General features: G+C 34.7%; 1 protein-coding gene across 1 annotated transcript in view; it reads right to left on the bottom strand.

The window, feature by feature from the left end:
• The window catches only part of LOC110103975 (squamosa promoter-binding-like protein 9), a 37,718-nt gene that overhangs the window by 18,587 nt on the left and 825 nt on the right, over nt 1-18,306 (bottom strand). The window contains exons 2-6 of the mRNA XM_020832883.2: nt 14,641-14,816; nt 13,896-14,152; nt 13,672-13,746; nt 13,474-13,581; nt 10,035-10,152 (exon numbers count right to left, since the gene is read on the bottom strand). Of these exons, the coding sequence (XP_020688542.1) occupies nt 10,035-10,152; nt 13,474-13,581; nt 13,672-13,746; nt 13,896-14,152; nt 14,641-14,816 (734 nt within the window). The remainder of the gene's footprint in view (nt 1-10,034; nt 10,153-13,473; nt 13,582-13,671; nt 13,747-13,895; nt 14,153-14,640; nt 14,817-18,306) is intronic.

Consider the following 18,306-nt stretch of genomic DNA (forward strand, 5'->3'; position numbering starts at 1 on the left):
ATAACCTCCTCATGCTTCTATTTCCAAGTCTGTATATGTTGACAACTCAAATGGCGAATAAAGTGCTGGGCATAGTGAAAATCAACTATATTAATCTTTTGATTAATCGTTGATTCTGAGAGGAAACATTAAGAGGCTATGATAGGAAAAACTTGAAGATTTCAAGTAAATCCTATCAATTTTAGAAAAAAACAGCGAGAAAACTCTTCCAAACTCCAAAGGAAAAATTAGGAAAATAGAAATTTTATTGTGATAATCAAACTAATAGAAGAAAAATAACAAGATACAATACTATTCAAGAGGAGGATCTATCTCTCCCAAATCTCTAAACGCCTCTAGACCCCAAAAACATAAACATAAGATATCTCAAATTTCAACCAAATTCAAGATGCCCTAACCCTAGGAAAACAAACTATTTAATGTATACAATTCAAAAGGAAATCTCTAAATAGTCCCTACATTCAATTTCCCTCCTAAACTTTCTCAAAAAATCTTCCAAAAATGCTATGTTGGCTCTTGCGTTCGGATCAGCATGCAGTAGAGGCGGAAGAGTTTCGCCTATGTTTCACACGGGCCGGACCTGTCCAATTGGACCGGTCTAACAATACTCCCCTCCCAAAGTGTCACATTGTCCTTAAGGTGGAATGAAGGAAACTGCTGCTAAAGCACTTGATCAATAACACTGGACTGATCTTGGGTTGAATGATCCCTGCTTCCCGCATCTCCCTAGTCATTCTTTAGATCTCATCCTTCTAGATTTGGGAATGATGATACAGATGAACACTGAGAGGTGAAACTACTTCCTTTAAGATAATAACATGCTCGTGTTCCCATAGAGGAGGATCCCCGTGAGGGGCTGAAAAAGCCTCATTGAACTGCTGAATCAATGACTATACTGAAAGAGGAAGTCCCCGCCCTTCTCTAATCTGATCCCCTCCAGCCTATATAGTTCCATCAAATAACATTACCCAACCTCATGTATACTCCTCACCTTGGTTTTAACTAATATCATGGCTTTGTTGAGCCCTGCATCTCTTCTGATCACTACCCTTCTCCCTTCCACCATCAACTCCATCGTCAATGCTCCCCAGTTGACCTTGGTGTCCCCAATGTCTGCAGCCACTTCATCCCCAACAATGACATTAGTGCTCCCTAACTCCAATGAGAGAAAATCTTCCCTCACTTGAACCCCCTGTATGGTCAACATTACTCCCCTACATATCCCCTGACCTGTCTCCACCTTTCCTGTACCCATCCTCACTCCATAACACCATGTATCCACCAATGGAACCCCCAATTGATCAATGACCTGGTTGGAAATGAAATTATGGGTAGCCCCATTGTCAATCAACACCACCACCTCCTTGTCTTCTATTTCCCATTCACCTTCATGATATGATTCATGGTATGATTCGGAGTGAATCCCACCACTAAATTCAGGGAGACCTCCATCACGTCCAAAAGCAGCTTGTCCTCCATCTCTCTCTCCCATACTTTCACCTCCCTCCTCAGTTTCCTCATCATCATAGACGATGAGAACCTGAAGAGTTCGATCCTTATTCCCTGGAGTATACTTTTCATCACATCTGAAGCATAGTACCTTCGCCCCCTTCTCATGCATCTCCCTCACCGTCAGTCTTTTGAAGTTCCCCCCACTTCCTCCTCATGTTGGATTCTCCCTGAGATATCACTGCAGACGGTTCTCGTATCACAGTAGCAGGCCAGGGAGACATACCATTATCTCCCACCCCAACTCTAAAAAATGTGCTCCACGTACCTCAATTATCCACAAACCTAATATCCATACAAAAATTTGCCAAAGATCAAAATTTTCAAGCTCTATTTAACCCTGCTTATTACCTATTTCTGGACCAGAGATCGGAGAAAAAGATTGGACTTGCCAAAAAAAAAGTTGGACTGTACTACCTGGAAGAACTAAACAAATCTAGAAACAGCTACTCCATATTATCTCTAGTTGATAGGAAATCTTCTATCTGACTTCATCATTATAGATTAGGACATTCGTCTTTTGATATCCTAAAATGTGTATCCAAAAAATTTTCAAATATTAGAAAATAAACTTTTCATTGTGAAACTTGTGAATTAGCCAAACAAAAAAGAACTTAATTTCCAAATAAAAATGAATGATGTGATACCCATTTCTATCTTATTCACAGTGATATATGGGGACCCTCAAAATTCCCCAATATTTCTAGGGCAAGCTAGTTTGTATCATTCATTGATATTGTACGAGAGTCTCTTGGATATACCTCCTCAAAAATAAATCCGCCGTTAGCACCATTCTTCTCATATTTCACACCAGGATTCAGAATCAATTTGGGGTAAAAAGAAGAAAATTTTGCTCCAATAATGCTAAAGACTATTTTAACCAAATCTTATCCTCCTACTTTCAAAAAGAATATATCATCCATGAGTCCTCCTTTGTTCATACCCCACAACAAAATGGGATGGCAGAAAGGAAAAATGGTCACCTTCTAGCCTCTACTCGTGCTTTTCTCTTCCATTACAATACACTCAAATCTTATTGGGGGAAGCCCTCCTAACCGCCACTTACCTCATAAATTGTCTACCTTCAACAGCACTGGGACTAAAGACTCCAATGGGGATCCTGTCCATATTTTACCCCGAGTTATGCACCTATAATAACCTTACACCTAGAATCTTTGGGTGCACTGCCTATGCTCATATTCATAGCAAAAATAGGAGAAAGTTAGATCCAAGAGCACTCAAATGCATTTTTGTTGGATATTCTGCCACCCAAAAAGACTATAAATGTTATCATCCTCCCATAAAAAGAATCCTTGTTTATGCTCATGTTACCTTTGATGAACAAAATTTCTATTTTACTAAACCTCATCTTCAGTGAGAGACTGAAAGAAAGGAAGATGAGGGAAGTGAGCTTGCCCCTCTTGACCTTCCTCCACCATCTCAAACCACTCCATCTGAAGTCAAAAATAGGTAGACTGAAAACACAACTGTCAATAGATTTGGGAATGTATACTCCAGACGTACAAATCCAAACTGCACTCTAAAGCAGATCTAAGAATCTGAACCATCTCCTGAAATTAAGATAAATTAACCAACTCCCATGTACCCCATAACTAACTTTAGCTCCTCCAATAATTTATCATCCTAACACAAAAAATTCTTGGTTTCATTAGAAGAAATTCATATTCCTAATAATATTTATGAGGCCTTATCTGAGGAAAAATAAAAAATGACATGAAAGATGAAATGCAGGCTCTAGAAAAGAATAATACATGAGAAATCATCAGCTTACCAAAAGGGAAAAAACCAGTTGTCTGCAAATGGGTATTCTCTGTAAAATATAAGGCTAATGGGACACTGGAAAGGTACAAAGCAAGATTAGTAGCGAAAGGTTACACACAAACATATAACATCGACTACCAGGAAACCTTTGCACCTATAGCCAAAATGAACACTGTCGGGATCTTACTCTCACTAGCAGCCAAGTACAACTGGCATCTTAAACAACTAGATGTAAAAAATGCATTCCTACATGGAGACTTGGAGGAAGATATATTTATGGAAATACCACCATAATTCAAAGAATGATCTAAAGGTGACAAGGTATGCAGGTTGAAAAAGGTCATATTTGGATTAAAGCAGTCACCTAGAGCCTGGTTTGAAAGATTCTCCAAATTCATGCTTATTAACGTATATCGACAAATTTAAGGGGACCATACACTATTCTTTAAACACTCAGACTTGGGGGGAGTCATAATATTGTTAGTGTATGTGGATGATATTATCTTGACTTAAAATAATAAAAAGTAAAAGATAGTCTAAAAAAAAGGTCTTACCAAGGAATTTGACATCAAAGAACTTGGTAGACGAAAATACTTTCTTGGAATCGAAGTAGCTCACTCCAGCAAAGGAATCTTCATCTCACAACAAAAGTACATTAAAGATCTTCTGAAGGAAACTGGAAAACTAGCCTGTAAGCCAGCACCAACACCAGTTGAACAAAATCTTAAATTGGGAGAAGCTAAAGAAGATCCATATGTAGATAAAGGAGTCTACCAAAGACTTGTATGGAATCGATCTATCTTTCTCATACCAGACCAAATATAGTATTTGTTGTCAGTATGGTCAGTCAGTTCAAATCCAAAACAGGTTCATATGCAAGCAGTAGACATAATACTGCACTATCATAAAGGTAACCCAGGGAAAAGGTTTATCTTTAGAAGAGACCAAGAAATAACCCTAGAGGCAGACACTGATGCTGATTATACAAGATCATCAGTTGACAGAAGATCTACTTCTGGGTATTGCACATTCCTTGGAAGAAACCTAGTCACATGGAAAAGTAAGAAGCAAAATGTGGTAGCAAGATCCAGTGCAAAAGCATAATATAGAGCTATTGCCCTAGGAATATGTGAGGTCCTATGTATCAAAATGATTCTGGAAGATCTGAAGATCAAATGGCACAAATCCATAAAACTACATTTTGACAACAAATCAGCAATTAGCATAGCTCACAATCCAATCCAACATGACAGTACCAAGTACATAGAAGTTGACAGACATTTTATAAAAGAAAAATTAGACAGTGGACTCGTATGTATCAACCATGTATCATCAAAAGATCAACTTGCAAATATCATTTACCAAAGGAGTGGACAACACTGCCTTTCTTAGAATGATAGCCAAGCTGAAAATGACAGATTCATACTTCCCAACTTGAGGGGGAGTGTTAAAATCTAATCGTTAAAATGCAAACAAATCCAACGGCTACAGTGGTCAATCCGTGGGACGCAGGACTCACGACAGAATGCCTTCCATATTCGGGTAGCTGATTTAGGAAGGATTATATTAGAGTTATTATGTAATTATTTATTTCTGTATTAAGATAACTTGTATAGATCTATAAATAGGAAAGAAATAATGGAATAAAGCTAAGGTTTTTCTTCTCAAACCTCTGTTTTTAACAATATTATTGTTGATTTACATAAGCAAAAGAATAAAGAATGAAGGCATGATCCAAGAGGCTCTTCCTACAATTTAACTTGGTTAACCTGATGTTAAGGTTGCATAGGTGAATTATGATGTATCAAGATAAAGCAAATTATAATTGGGGTTAGTTGCATGAATAAAATGGAGCTCACCAACATGGCAAAACTTAGCTTACATGAAGGATGGCAAGGCTTATCGGTGCAAGGAAGCACATGGAGCAATAGGAAAGGATACAAAAGAAGCCACAAATCAAAAAATAAGCAAGTATGTCACATAATCCCCCTTCACCTCCATTTCTCTCATATGTGCATGTGGCTAACCCTAAACATAAGAAAGAGAGAAAATGGAGAGTAAGGGATAAAGAGAATAACTTAGATTTTATCATTTTGCATTTTTCATACCCTGCTTATTGAGAGGAGTTTCTACTTATAGAATTTAAATTTCAACTTATTGTGAGTATTCTATATGTTAATTTTTAGGACATGTTGAAGGAAAAAGAATTTATTCCTTCAGTCTCTCACCATTCTTCCTCTACACTCTTTCTCCCCTTTTTATTCCTCCATATGTGAGTTCAAGAAGGGAGAAAGTCAAAGAAAATACAAGGATGAAGAAAAAGAATCCAACATCTCTAATTCAAGAAAAAAGGAGCAAGGTGCAAGGAATCTTCATAAAAGTCAAACCCTAAATCTATTGCTATCAAACTTTCTTCTTATTTAATTAATCCTAAGTAAATCCTAGAATCTGTCCTTTACATGACTAATCTCCACTAGAAGACTTCTATGTCTCAAATTGAGCGCTTGTAAGCATAACCCTTGCATACGTCTTTGGATTTAAAGGAACTTAAATTACTATGCTAGAATTCTAATCCATTACATCACTGCCGCCAGGTTAGGGTTTGATTACAAGGGACAGGTTCATACACTCCCTGTTGATTAGTCTAATATTGAATTTTTTGTTTAAGAGTTGTGGATCATACACTCCCTTAATGCAAACTAAATTTGATATCAAAGTTCAACCTTCAAAGCCTTTCAACATATCCTAACTATTTCAAATCCTAGAATCATAAGTAATGTAAAATTCATCCCTTAATCTTGGATAACTATTTGTAATATCATAAGCATTCATTCATTACTATCCTATGTTTAGTGAAACCTAATAACTCATATCTCAGCCCCATATCAGTATGAAAAAAATAAATCAACCATCTTTATCACAAGAAAGGTTAAGGGTGGTCGACCATAAGATCACCTCACCCTTTTCAAAATATCGAGTATTGCATTTTTTCTCTAACTTGATAAATATTGGTTCACTCTACTAATTTAAGACAACATATATGCATATACAGGAGTTTCTGATGGACTGGCCTATTTATTGGGAAGGAAGTAGGAAGCTTCCTAATCAAGACGGAACTGTTTAAAAAGGTTCTTAATCAAAGGGGATTAATTATGAGATATTTCTTGATTGAAGTGAGGCCGATTTGGGAGGAAAATAACTAAGGAAATAGGACAAATATGAGAGGGAATTAGGGTAGGGCTGTTTGGGTATTTATTGTGTATTATTTGCTTTAAGTTTTTGATTTACCCTAGGGTTAGGGTTACATTTTTGTATGCAGAATTTTGTGAGATTTTGTTGTCAACTATTTTTGTGAGGGATTCTAACGGCGTCTAGGATTTGGGAGAAAAAGTCTTCCTCTCGAAAGAGGGTCATTGTATCTTTGCTTGCTCATGTATCTTTTTCTTATCAAGAAAATCTGTTGTTGAATTTTAATATTTGTTCGATGCTTTTGGTGATTAAGTTCTATCAAATTGGTATTAGAGCAATTTATTAGTGCCGATTGTCAGGAAAAGAGTTGATGCGTTGGAAGAAAAGTTGTAGGAGGAAGTAGGGAAGCTGCGAACGAATGTGGGATCATTGAATGGGCACTTTTCGGCGATGAAAGGAAGACTTTCTAACCTAGAGGACATGATGAAAAAAATAATGGAGCTTCACACTCAACTGACTACATTGGGGGCAAGAGCATCGTTGACCAAACAAGGATGTAAGGGAGAATGGGGAGGTGAAATTTTAAAAAATAAAAATTAAAAATGGGAAGGTGAAAATTTTGGGGGAAGAAGAGGAGATTCCACCTTTGGAGCCACTTTCAAGGAGGGGAAAGGGTGAATGAGTGGAATTTTTTGTGGAGTTTTATAGTTTGGAAGGAGAAGAAGATGGGGAGAAGATAAAAGCACTACACATGGTTCAGCTACTCCTACAGCTGTATCGAGAGGTGTTCCGACCGGTTATGGGGTTACCTCCTCGGCGAGAACACGAGCATGCTATCATTTTGAAGGAAAGAGTCTCACATATAAGTCTTCGTCCATACTATTCTCTCCAACTTAAGAAGGATAAGATCGAGAGATTGATCAGAGAGATGCTGGAGGCAGGGATCATTCAACTCAGTGAAAATCCATTTTTCAGTCTAGTACTATCAGTCCAGTGCTTTAGCAACAATTTCTCTCATTCCAGCTTGAAGAGAAGGTGACACTTTGGAAGATGAGGATTGGACTGGCCGATTTGAGGAATTGAGAAGTTTCCTAATCAGGAAGAGCTGTTTAGAAAGCTTCTTAATCAAAGGAAATTAATTAGTAGATGTTTCCAAATTGAAGAGGGAAGATTTTGGGGCTGATTTGAGAGGAAAATAATTAACAAAATGGGTAAAATTTTCAGAGGAAATTGGGGGAGAGTTGTTTGGGTATTTGTTATTTATTATTTGCATTAAGTAGTTGACTTACCCTAGGCTTAGGATTATGTTTTTGTATGCATAATGATGTTAGGTTTTGTTGTCCACTGTTTTTATGAAGAATTCTAGCGGCGTCTAGGATTTGGTAGAGGATTTCCTCTAGAAAGAGGGACATTATATATTACTTGTTCGTGTTTTTTTTCTTATCAAAAAAATCTATGAGTTTGCTGAATTTTATTGTTTGTACGCTGATTTTGGTGCTCAAGTCCTATCAATTTCTTTATATATAAAATAGAGATATTTCTAACATAGTTATTAAGTTATCTAAATATTAAATACAAAATGTAACATGCAGCAGAGAAATTGATCAAATCGGTAATTAATCAAAAAATCTCATGCTAAAAGTTTATGATTCTATATTGAAGGTACATTAACCCAAAAATCCATGAATTACATTCAATAGTTCCTCTTCCATATAGGAGGAAAAAAACAATGTTAGTAATGCAAGAGCTCAAAAACCACTATGTTCTTCTAGTATGTATCTTTACCAAATAACTAAAAATTGTATAAGGTAGGTATGAAGGTATGATATTGGAGCATTCATTATTTTAGAACTAATAATCAAAATTCTTAATTTTCATTGCACATCAAATGATCCACAAAAGATGTCCATTGTAAACTACTGGGAAATTTTTCTTATTTTTATTACAAATTGAGGATTTCCTAATACAAATTTACCATGAGATGCACAAAATCATATAAGCACAAATTTCCTAATACAAATCTACCATTGAGGGTTCCCTAATACAAATCTACCATGAGATCAAAAACATGAACTGATGAAAGAATGAAAATCTAAAAGCTATTCATTAGAAATAATGCATAGAAATTGAGAAGCATGAAAATCAAACATTTAACTGAAGATCAAACCATAGTCAAAAACCAAATTGTACTAAATTTAACAAAACTGAATCTCAAATGCAAACCAATAGCTAAAAATTAGGTAATTAGAAAAAGAGAGATGAGAGTACATCAAATAGAAGAATCAAGTCTCACGCCACAAGAAGATAACTTTCTTTATAAAACTTCAATCTCCAATTGAACCGAAGAGGAGGCTAAAAATAATTGCATCCAATCAGAAATTAATTCAATCTAAGTAGGAATCAAGGAGGTTATCTTTCCGCATGTCTCAAACACACCTATAATTATAATCACAAGCATCCATGAATTTACAATAAAAAGTTGAGAATTAAGTCAGATGGATAGGTATAGAACCCGTCAAGTAGAAAAATCCTGCAAGGGCAGTTCACTTACACAAGCAAGGAATCCAGAAATATCATGTTACGAAGCTAGAAATCCTATAAAAACGCAGCAACCAAGAATCACATAGCAAATGCTTTTGCAAGAGCCGAAAAAGAAAATTTTGTGATAGGAACGACTCAAGAGAAGCAAATAACCAGCTCAGTAACTTAGAAATTTATTGAATAGGCTAATTTTTTTCAAAACATTGGATTTGTTGGCAAGTTAATTGATCATTAATTCAAAGTCCAACATTATTTCAATTATGAAACAAGAAATTAAAACTAGCCAAAACTACCCATTTCAATCTTTATAATGTAGCACAAATTCGCAATAAACCTAACACATTCTTTCAAATTTGATGAAATCAATATGTTGCAGTAACAGGCAAGATTACACAATAGTGACCAATTAAATCATAGTTTTCTCATGACCCATCATTGCCATTGCTGCTAGTCACCACTGTTATTGTTTTGGAAACAATGCTTGAAACCTACAATCCACTTTTTAATTGCAACATAGGTCATCTCTCATCAAAATAAGTTCATGGCTTGCCAATACAAAAAATTCAAGTAAGTTTCCCATCAGTCCCCACTAGATATCCTGTGTTGCCTAACTGAATTACATAAACTATTAAATGAAATCAATTAGTATAACAATAAATTTGCATAACTCTAACTTGGAAGCCTCCCTTACTCTACAATATTATTATGAAATTAACATAATGTCTAGAATCCTGTTGCGATAACAAACATAAAAAAACTTCGACTTCATAAGCTTCTTTCTAACTACAAATCAGAAAATTGAAAATAGTCTACAAACATATCAATTATTCCAGCTCATCGTGCATAGATAAAACATCAACTTTGTAGACAACTTTCTGATACAAAAATGGATAGAATTTCACAATATTAGTGCAAGGATCAAATCACCATTAAAAAAATAAAAGAAAAAAGAAAATGGATGCATAAGAAAAAGAAAAGATAAAAGGCAATATGATAGCTTATAAGCAACGAACCTTTCAAAACATGAACAATCATGCTACTAAGATATATAAGAACGTTGCCTCTTCCAGACAACAAGCTTTCAGGTGCATTGATCAACTGTTTTATATAGAGAGCACCATTTTGGGATAACTGTTTACAGCAAACATAATCATCAGCTTTTCATTTAATACAGGTCACCAAAGCAGTCAAATATTTAGCAGCATTAAATTAGATTTCATACCGACAACCAAGGGCAAAAACAACAGATATCACTAACATGAAATAGTTTCATCCCTTTTGTGCGAGTTTAACTGACTTCTAAGGTAAATTGATTCACGGATTGTTAGTCTAAATTGATTCATTGCCAATTTCCAACTTGACTAATCTATTGATCGGTACAAAGCTCGGTTAGTTTGATATTTCCTCATCAATCGTTAAACTCAATTCTATGAGCATTGTAATCTTTAACTTGATAAGGGATAAATAGTGCATAAAATGCCTGTTCCTGTATTATCTTTGAGAATGTTTCATGGTGATCAGAGTTTAAAGATGGGATAGATATCAATGGATTTTGATTTTTTTAATATTTTTTCTTTATTAGTAATTGTTTATATATATAGTATAATATTTGTTTGATAAATCTGTTATTTTAAAGTAGTTTTTCATTTGTCTTTCATATTTGGATTTATGGTACCAACATCCATTCTTGAACAGCAACTTCAGCAAGACTATTTCCGAGAGCAGATCACCACTTGCATTTAGCTGTTAGAGTCCACGGTATTTGTTTTTAATGGAGAAAGAAAGACGGTAAAATTCCGTCATCTTTCTTGATAATTACACAACTATTAAAAGTAAGATGTTACCTAAAATTGCACCATATGCAATAAGCCCAAACTCCAGGATCTTATGTCTGCATCTATGATAAGAAAAGCCATGGCACTTGGTGGAAGGATAAGGAGGTTTGGTGAAGGATCATGGAGAGCTTTCTCTCTCTTGGTTAAGCTTTAAAATTTTATCACCAATCTCCAGATGATGGGCATTTGAAAATCATTTAAGTCAAGCATAATAAAAGTAAGATGTTAGTGTGGTTCCCTTTTTTTAATTAATTAAAATTATGTATATATATATATATATATGTGTGTGTGTGTGTGTGTGTGTGTGTGTGTGTCATTTAACGTGACAAATTAATTGTCATGGTCCTTTGTCATTCAAAATTTTGGCAACCTCCCGACGTCCCACCCCTAGTGTAAGAGGTGTCAGGTAAGCACTTGCCTTTTAATCTTCCCAGCCGGATCAAAGATACGGCGGCGCAAGATCTTCTTATGTTCATTTCTCCTGGCCATATCAAAGATACAGCAATGCAGGTCTTCATATCACATTCTTCTCCCGGCTGGATCAAAGATATGATGGTGGGTCTTCGATGCCTATTGTTGAAGAAAGCAAGATAGAAGTTTATACTTGTAAACGAAGATAGAGATGGGGATTTGACAAGTTAAAAAACCTTATTTTATTGATTTTTTATAAAATATATAAATTTATGGAGAATAGGTGGTCGGATCCGGTAGCAAGATCGACAGCTAGGTATGTCGATTGAATATGAGGACGAATTGTAGATTGAAGTCATGTGACAGCCACAGGTTGAAGTTGTGTGCGTGAAGAGGAATTGAGGAACGAGAGCTGAGCAAGGATTGGGTTGCAGAACGGGCCGATGCGGATCGTATGGCAGGGCGGAACCTAGGAGGCAGAGTCCTGCATGCAAATTTGGGTCGAGCGTGGTTTGGGCCAGAATCATGTGCGGCAAAGGGAGACGGGAACAAACTATGGCTGAGGGAGACGCAGGGGAAGGAGTCAGGATCGTGGGTCTTCCTTCGACTTCTTGTGTCTATGTGCGACATTGAGAGATGAGAGAGAAAGATCGAGCATGAGGGGGCGCGGGCGGTTCCGTGCGTGAGAGTTGAATGGAGAGCGAGAAAGTGGGTTGGGAGGTTTTGTGCCGTAAATGGGAGTTACTTGAGCGAACCGTTGCTTCGTTTGAGAGCAAACTGTTGATGTGGGGCCGATCAGGATGGTTAGTAGTCAACAAAGTTGAGTTTGCTTACAACGTATCCCAGAATGAGTCCATGGGTTGCAACCCTTTTGAGATTGTGTACAGACGAAATCCTATTACACCAAGAGCAGGTGCCTCCCACTGCAATGGTTGTTTATAGCCCTAATGATGAAACTTGAATTGACGAGATTCATAAGCTCCACCAACAAGTACAACATTAGATTCAAAAACAAAATGCTTAATAACAAAAGCAAGCTAATATATCCAAGAGGCGATACAATTTTAAAGAAGGGGATCTAGTTTGGATATGGTTATGAAAAGAAGGGTTTCCAGTGGGAGCACATGGCAAGCTCAAACTAAAGGCCAATTAAACACATTAATGATATTGAAATCTACAAGTTTCTGCCACTTTCATTTCAGATTTATCTTCCTATTATGAGGATAAATTGGCTTTTGTGCTGGAGCCTTCCCTAGCAAGGGAGAATGACATAGGAGCTCAGATTTAGACCACATTCGGTCCAGTACCACTGCAGCCACAGTTCAGCCTAAGGCTGAACCTGTAGCCGGTCCCCTCCCCTGTTTTATTTCTGTTGTCTGTTGGGGCCGAACCTTATGGTCCAGTTCAGTGTTATGTCTTTGTAAACTTGTAGTCTTTTCTATCTTTGTTATTAGATTGTATAAATAGGGCTGGCTGGCCTCATTTGGGGTGGGGAAGAGAATAAAGAGATGTTTCTTTTAAGCCAAGGCTGAAATTCTGTATCCTGGAATTTATTTCCAGGTGATGGGTGTGTGTTCTAGCTCTAGTTTCTGTTCTATTCCAGATTTTAAGTTTTTCTTTCAAGAATTCTTCCTTCACCTCTCAATTTCAGATTCATTCAATTCACTAATTTTTGTAATTTTCTTGATCCAGGTGATGGGTGTTTTACATAGGCAAGTTTGGTGATTACTAGTTCATGTAACAATTTAACTAATAAGTTATAAAATTTCAACATTTATATATAAGAAGCTCATGTCATCTAAACCTATTTCACACGTGAACAAATAATCCTAAGAATTCTTTTCATCATAGCTTCCAAAGCAATAAATAACTATTTTAGGCTACAAAATATAACGCTATCACTACCAAGTTTAAATCACAAAAATGCCGACTATAACCCAGATAGCGTGTGCTGTTTTAGTAAACTAAAAATAACAAGGAATAAATGATTTTGGGATGCAGAAGTCGACTCAACATTATACGCATAGCGGCATGAAAAGACATGCGCTCTTACTTTGAAATATGATGAAGTATTTGTCAGCATAAAAATAATAATAATTCAAGCACTATCAAGACCTCTCATCTATTCTTATGAAAAAATAGAAACCTCAAACCAAGCCAAAAGGTTAGACAGCTGATTATGCTAATTTATCCTAAATAACGGTACCTTGTCCCACATATGTTGAGGCATTGCAATAAATACAGTCAAGATTGTACATCCAGGACGAATATATCCCTCCAACTCAACCGGCATGCTTGCCAACCACTGAAATATCTGCAGTTTTGAACATGGTACAAATTAGATTGTTAAAAACCATTGAATAGGAAAAAAAATTACTTCAAAAGCAAAAACTCCAACGATTACTTGATGTCGTAGTCTTCTAGGAAACTCTGCAGGGTTCCAATCATAAAGCTTAAATGATATGCGGCCTGTTGGACACTACAAACAGAAAATGTATCATTATGTGTACACTGTTAATAATGAATATGGCATGTAAATATCAAGCCACTTTTTAACAACTAAAATTTAAAGATGTTAGTCGTATATACTAAGCATGAAAGAAGTTTTGAAGGACTAATTTAACCCACCATTGATGAATAAGAAGTCTTGTTATCACAAATTGTGGACGAAAAGGCAGATTTCGGATGGCCTATTCTGTCATCCGCACATGCATCTACAGAAGCTGCAAATGATGGAGTACTGTTGGTTTGAGCCTGTTCAAGACTAATAATTGAACATCCAGGGAAACCATTCCCATTTTCACAATCCAAAAACATTTCCCCATCTATTACTTTGCTGATTTCACCATTATCAACAGCATTGCTTGCAGACCCTTTTAGTGTTTCTGCAGAGATTACAAAGGAGGAGGAGATGTTCTGGTTATATGGAATATACGCCTAGTAGTATAAAAAGAGTATTACATGGTCAAACTGCACAGTCAAATGAACTTCTAGGGTATATTTTAAATGAAATACTAACGAGAGCTTAGGATAATTTGAATGCATACCACGAGAAAAAGAGGAACTAATAAAATGCAGGAGATAGAATTTGTAGGCAAGGAACAGAAAAAAATGTTAGATCAAAGGTTTTCTGAAAATTGTGCAAAAAGTCTAGCAAAAGCTAAACTCACCGAATAGGCACTCGATAGAAATAAATTATGGGTGATTCTTAAAGCCAACCAAAAATAAATGGGACAGGGTCAATGATGAAAACTAAACAAAGCTAATTACACCATAACCCTATGTTTATCTGAACTTCCAAGATTAAAATAAATGCAAACATTAAATTTTCAATAGAAGAAGAAATTCAAAAATTATTCAATACAAAATACACCTTGCAGTTGATCTGTATCAAGAAAGACATCTTCTGGTGGTTCTGCCTGAGACTGTTTTTCTTTCTCCACAACATTATTAGAATCAGTAGGCTTCCTCCTACGCCTTCTGTTGTGTTTCTCTAATTTTCTCCTACAACTTCGTTTACCTTCATCAAAGTCAAGCAGTACATGAAACCTGGACATAAAAGAAACGAAATTAATCAAAACTCCGAAGTCAGAACCATGACTAAATCAACTGCAATCAAGTGCGGTAGACCAATAGAACTAAGCATCAAGGAAACAAAAAGCTTCCCAATAATTCAATACCAATAACAGTAAGTAGAAATTAAGTTATAGCTATTAAATGATCTAAAACTTTAATTTTTCAAGGAGATGATTAACAACAACATCAAGATTTTATCCCACTACGTGGGTTCGGCTACATGAATCATTTTTCTCCATTGTATTATGTTAAGAGTCAAATTCTCATTTAAATCTAATAAAAAAAATGTCATTTCTAATATTTTCCAACTAAGTTTTTTTAGGTCTACCTCCCCCTTTCTTAACATAAGCCAAATCTAACACATCTACTCTCCTAACCGGATCATCGGAAGGCAGTCGTTTTATGTGACCAAACCATCTAAGGTGGCTCTCTCTAATTGTATCTTCTACTGGAGGTACTCCAACATTTTCACGTATACGTTCGTTTCGTATCATATCTCTATGAGTAAAGCCACTCATCCACCTTTTCAAGGAGATGATTAACAAGAGAAAAAAACCATATCATGCAGTATATTACAAAAGTGAAAAAATGGGTGCCAACGTAATGCACCTAAAATACTTCGCTTGAATGACGTGACACAGAAGAAGACAAAACACCCTTTGATGTGAACATAAATTGAATTTTATTTTATCATTGATATTCTAGTTATTTTGTCTTTTTATATTTCATAAATTTATCAGAATTATTCTATTTTGTCGTATAAAATTTGGGAATAATTTGTTGGAAGTTTCTTAGCAGGTAACTAAAATTTTGTTAACAATTTAGTAGTGGTTATTATTTCCTCAATTTATAAGCATGAGAACTTTAAGTTTGCCAGACAATTTATGAAATAGGTGAAATTCATATTTATGAATGTAGAGGCTTAATTTCTTCATCTATTAGGCATTTGGATACTACATCAAATGGAGACTTTTGAAGAATTTTGAGGCATTTTGAGGCACGTTATCACGATGTGTAGGTTTGTAGCTAGTTATTATTGTGACTTCTTCACCTACCTTTTTTCTTATCATATTCTATGTTATTTAATTATTGGTTTGAAAATTATATAGTGGTAATTCATATTTACTAAACTCAAGATTTTTCTCAATTTTGTCAGCTTCAATCCCCAAAGAGGCTTTCTTGATACTTAATCCTAGTCATTAATTTATAGGTGAAGATGATTATTTTTTTCATCAGATTTCAATATTATCCTAATTTTCATCAAAGATAGATAAACTATTAATGACTAACAGCATATGACCTGTGAAATATGCTTGCTAGTTGCAATGTTCGCAACATTGCGCAAGTTAGATTAGCTTTAGAACACCTAAAACATGAAGATGTCTAACAGTCTTGCGATACTTATAAAACAAATAAATTTAGACCATTTGGTTAAAAGATACGACATATTTAATTTTCTAGTTGAATTCACTAAAATATAATCAATGATACATGCTCAAATATTTTGAAAAAGTGTAATTGCATTAGTAAATTTTTTTGAGTTCACACGAAAGATAAACTTAAAAAATAATGTTTGTTGCTTATTGATTATAGAGGCCGACTTCATGATCAAACTAAGAACTTTAAATAAGATGACTGCAATGTGTTAGAATGTTTTCCTGTGTTTAAAGATTTTATAGATAAACATTATTTTCCTACAAATTATTATATTATCAGCATATATTCCATTAAAGATCTTAAGAAAAAAATAAGATATGATTTAAGCTATAATTCACCAATGACAAAAGATGAGGTATATAATAGATCTTTAAAGAGTGAAAAAATGTTACAATTGCTCCCTTTTAAGAACTATTGCAACACTGCCCTAACTTTCTAAGGAAAATCTTCTACATTTCACTTAACGTTATAGTTAATCACCCCAACACCAAATATAATGTATGATCAAAATAGATCCTATTGAATTAGTCGTAATTCATGAATATTCTTTGAAGATCACATTAAATGCAGAAAAAAATCTATAGTTATAGAATAATTTTAAATTTCATTTTTTTAAAACAAAATATGCATCATAACCAACATTTGAATATACAAAAAAATCTACCACATAACATGTTCATGTATCTAAATCTAATAATGAGGCAGAGTCAAATCTGAGTATGAAACAAAATTTGTACACAAGATCATATCATAACAAAAAATTCGTTGAGAATTTAAATATATCCTTGGATTGGAAATTGAACATATTATGCATGCTAAAGATTTTAAATAAATTGACCTATCTAACAATGTCATTCTTGAGGCACTAAATGATGCATTATCCTACAAGCAACCAATAACGATCTTAGTTTTGATTCTTGGCTTTTGATTTACCAAATATTAAATAGAAGTTTATGAAGCAAGTCAAATTAGGCCGAAATATTAAAAAAATTACTCATAATATTTACCTTCAAAAAAACTTAAATTAGACTTATATATATACATCTTGTGAAATCCAGTGGCGGAGCCAGAAAATGTTAATTTTTTTTAAAATTTTCCCTCAACTTTTTACATCTAGGATTGGGATTGACATAGGAAGTTTTAAAATATTTTTTCAAATTATTATTTAAGAAGGTAGAATATTAAATATAAAATAATAAACAACTTACAGTAAAAAAAACTTTGGTAGCACAGAAAAATTAATTTAGCTACTTTGGTAGCAAAAAAAAAAACTTCCTCTACAAAAAAAAATATTTGAAAAATAGCTAGAAAACAGTAGCAAAAAAATGATTATTATCTTAATAATAAAGAACATATAAATTACCTTTTTTTCAAAGAGATTGTTTAATTTTATGATAAGCATGCCATATTTATGATATTTGTCAATTATCAAAAAAAAAAATTATGAAATCTAATAAATATAAACCTCACGTTCTCAATGTTATTTTCTCCTCTGGGAACTACTATAATGTATACAATACAAAGCATACAATAATTATGTCATTATCTCCATATGCATCATGTTGCATTACATTATCAATCAATGATAAGCTCGATTAGCATGAAAAAATTGGTTGAAACATTGTCACTAATTATGACAGTTATACTTCTACTGTATATGCAAATGTGAATAAGAGATATGTGCCATTTCAATCGATGAAACACTGCAAAAAAGTTCGAGTTATTGATCGATCATCATTGCTTAATAAATTTGGCACAATTTAGCAATAAATATGCGATAATCTAAATCATTTAAATTCAATTCTTGTGTGCATTAATTTTGTCAACCAAGCTAAGATAGGAAAGCCATCATACACCCTCTGTTGTTGTTGTTTTTTTTTTTTTTTTTGGACATTTAGGCCATTTAAGGCAAACTTGCACACATAACGCATACACAAAGACTCGAACCCAAAACCTCTTAGTTGAAAGCCTAAGCTCTCAACCAACAGGCCAAGGTGAGCTATGTACATACAGCCTTTGTCAATCA

This window comes from Dendrobium catenatum, unplaced genomic scaffold, assembly GCF_001605985.2.
Source record: "Dendrobium catenatum unplaced genomic scaffold, ASM160598v2 fragScaff_scaffold_142, whole genome shotgun sequence".
NCBI classification, from domain to species: domain Eukaryota; kingdom Viridiplantae; phylum Streptophyta; class Magnoliopsida; order Asparagales; family Orchidaceae; genus Dendrobium; species Dendrobium catenatum.